The following is a 2,053-nucleotide window of genomic DNA, read 5'->3' on the forward strand; positions in this document are numbered from 1 at the left end:
AGGGCACTGCGCCTGCTGAAGGTCCTCCTGGAGGTGGAACAGTGGCCGGCTAGAAAGCAGACAACACTGAAGTTACAAACTGCAGATCTTCACCACCTCTGAAACATGGTTTGCTCAGTGACACAGAAAATATTCACAGTAATAATGCCAACAATATGGACAGTGCAGCATATTGTAACCACTGCAAAAAGTGCCAGTACAGTCTGCATCCATATCTTAATATTAAACTTGCTTAATGTAGGATTTGGCCAAACAGGGTCACATGCATAAACTGTAAAGAGCTCTGAAAATCCAAAGCATGCAAAACCAAAACAAGACACCAGTGTGACTCCACTGAATTAGTACCTGCTGCTTTTGTTAGTAGACCTTAGGACTTGCCCCAAAATAAAGGTTCTACATCAAGTTTTGCTTCACTAAGAAATATCAGAATGTTTATGTCACCCCTTTAGGGTGATCCCACAGTACTGGAACTTACAGCAGAGATGAAGTATTCCTTTAATTCCTACAGGGGCTTTTGCAGATGAAACAGGCAATGGTCTTATTACCAATCTGAGACTGGCATCAGCAGAATGACAAGGTTTTGCTTGTGTGAGTCTTTTAAAGAGGTTTTTGTTTTGTTTTGTTTTTATTTTAAAAATCAGCTGATAACTTTGGTATCTCAGGAAAGCACTGATCAAAATGATGAAGTGAAACTCAGGAATATGAACATGAAGATAAATTCAAGGCATGCCTGGATTACATGCATTCTCATGAATACAAAAAAACCTCTGAAGACCCTGTTTGAGTGTTAAAAGGAACACTACATCAGTAGCCACTTTCAGTGTTATTTCTGTGAAATGAGAAGAGGGGAAAATGACTAAAAGCAGCATTAGTATTTGAGCAAATGCAAAATAAAGGGGGGGGGGGGAAGAGAAAATAAGTTAACATAAATGAGAATGGCCAGCCACATGTACCTGATTAAAATGCTGGCTGACTTCACGTGATAATGAACTCATTGAACTAGAGCGCGAAAGCTACAAAACAGCAAGAACACACAAATACAAAAAAACACAAATAAAAAAATCATCATGCATGTCACTGCCCCAAGCTTCCAGTTGTTCCACTTAATTTTAAAAGTCTCACTGCCACAGGTTAAACCAACTTCAAGTTAAAAAAAATAAATTAAAAAATACGAAAAATAAATGTAAAGGAAGAAGTTAGTTTAAACCAAAAGGACTTCTTAAAGCACAAAATTATGTGGGTATAGAAAACATTTAGTAGGGTCAAGGGACATGTTACTCTGCCTGGCACACAGCAATCTACTCTCCTTGTTGTGTCTGGCACCTAATATTAGTGAAATCATATGCATGCATGGAGGCAAGAAGAGATCCTCAAACTGCTACTGACATTTTACTCTGAAAAAGGCTTGTACAAGTCTACTTAGACAGAAGGAGATGACAATGTAGGAACACAGAGGCTGAACTTCTCGTATGGGCTTAGAGGTCTTTTCTGTACAATTTTGGAGGCAGCCACAGGATTCCACCTTTGCTAGTTATCAGCAACTGCATCAGTTACTGGTTGTTTGAGATAGCCCATGTTAAGTCCACTACAAATCAATGGTTAAAATGCACTGCACAAACTAACTGCTTTGAATCAAGCCTTACCTCTCCTGACTGGGAGCCATCAGGGTTGGAAACGGGAGGACCAGACCCAGGAGGAAGGATGACAGGGTTCAAATACTGAAGAGAAACAACGCACTTTTGTTAATCTCAGATACTCAGATGCTATTTCCCATTTCTGCTATACTGATCCCTCTGAAGCAAAACAACATTACAAGACACCAAGCAGGGTGAGACTTCCTATGCTCTTGGTTCCTTTGGTCACTTTTCACCAGCTTCCCCCTTCCATTTTCACTTGCATTTCCCTTCTCCAGCTCTTTAGGTAAAATTCAAGCAGTTTTGTGTATGACAACAACATGCTTTTTACAAACTGTGGCTCTGAAACTGCTATTCAGAATCACGAGGAGTTTTTAAACTGAAGTTTGAATTCTCTATACAAGACACTGTTTCTAATC

The 2,053-nt window shown here is 39.6% G+C and overlaps 1 protein-coding gene across 1 annotated transcript in view; it reads right to left on the minus strand.

Moving 5' to 3' along the window:
• Positions 1-2,053, minus strand: part of SEC16A (SEC16 homolog A (S. cerevisiae)) — a 24,534-nt gene that overhangs the window by 997 nt on the left and 21,484 nt on the right. Inside the window, exons 29-31 of the mRNA XM_009998956.1 lie at positions 1,644-1,718; positions 954-1,013; positions 13-49 (exon numbers count right to left, since the gene is read on the minus strand). Of these exons, the coding sequence (XP_009997258.1) occupies positions 13-49; positions 954-1,013; positions 1,644-1,718 (172 nt within the window). The remainder of the gene's footprint in view (positions 1-12; positions 50-953; positions 1,014-1,643; positions 1,719-2,053) is intronic.

Source organism: Chaetura pelagica, unplaced genomic scaffold (genome assembly GCF_000747805.2).
Source record: "Chaetura pelagica isolate M959 unplaced genomic scaffold, ChaPel_1.0 scaffold405, whole genome shotgun sequence".
Lineage (NCBI taxonomy): Eukaryota > Metazoa > Chordata > Aves > Apodiformes > Apodidae > Chaetura > Chaetura pelagica.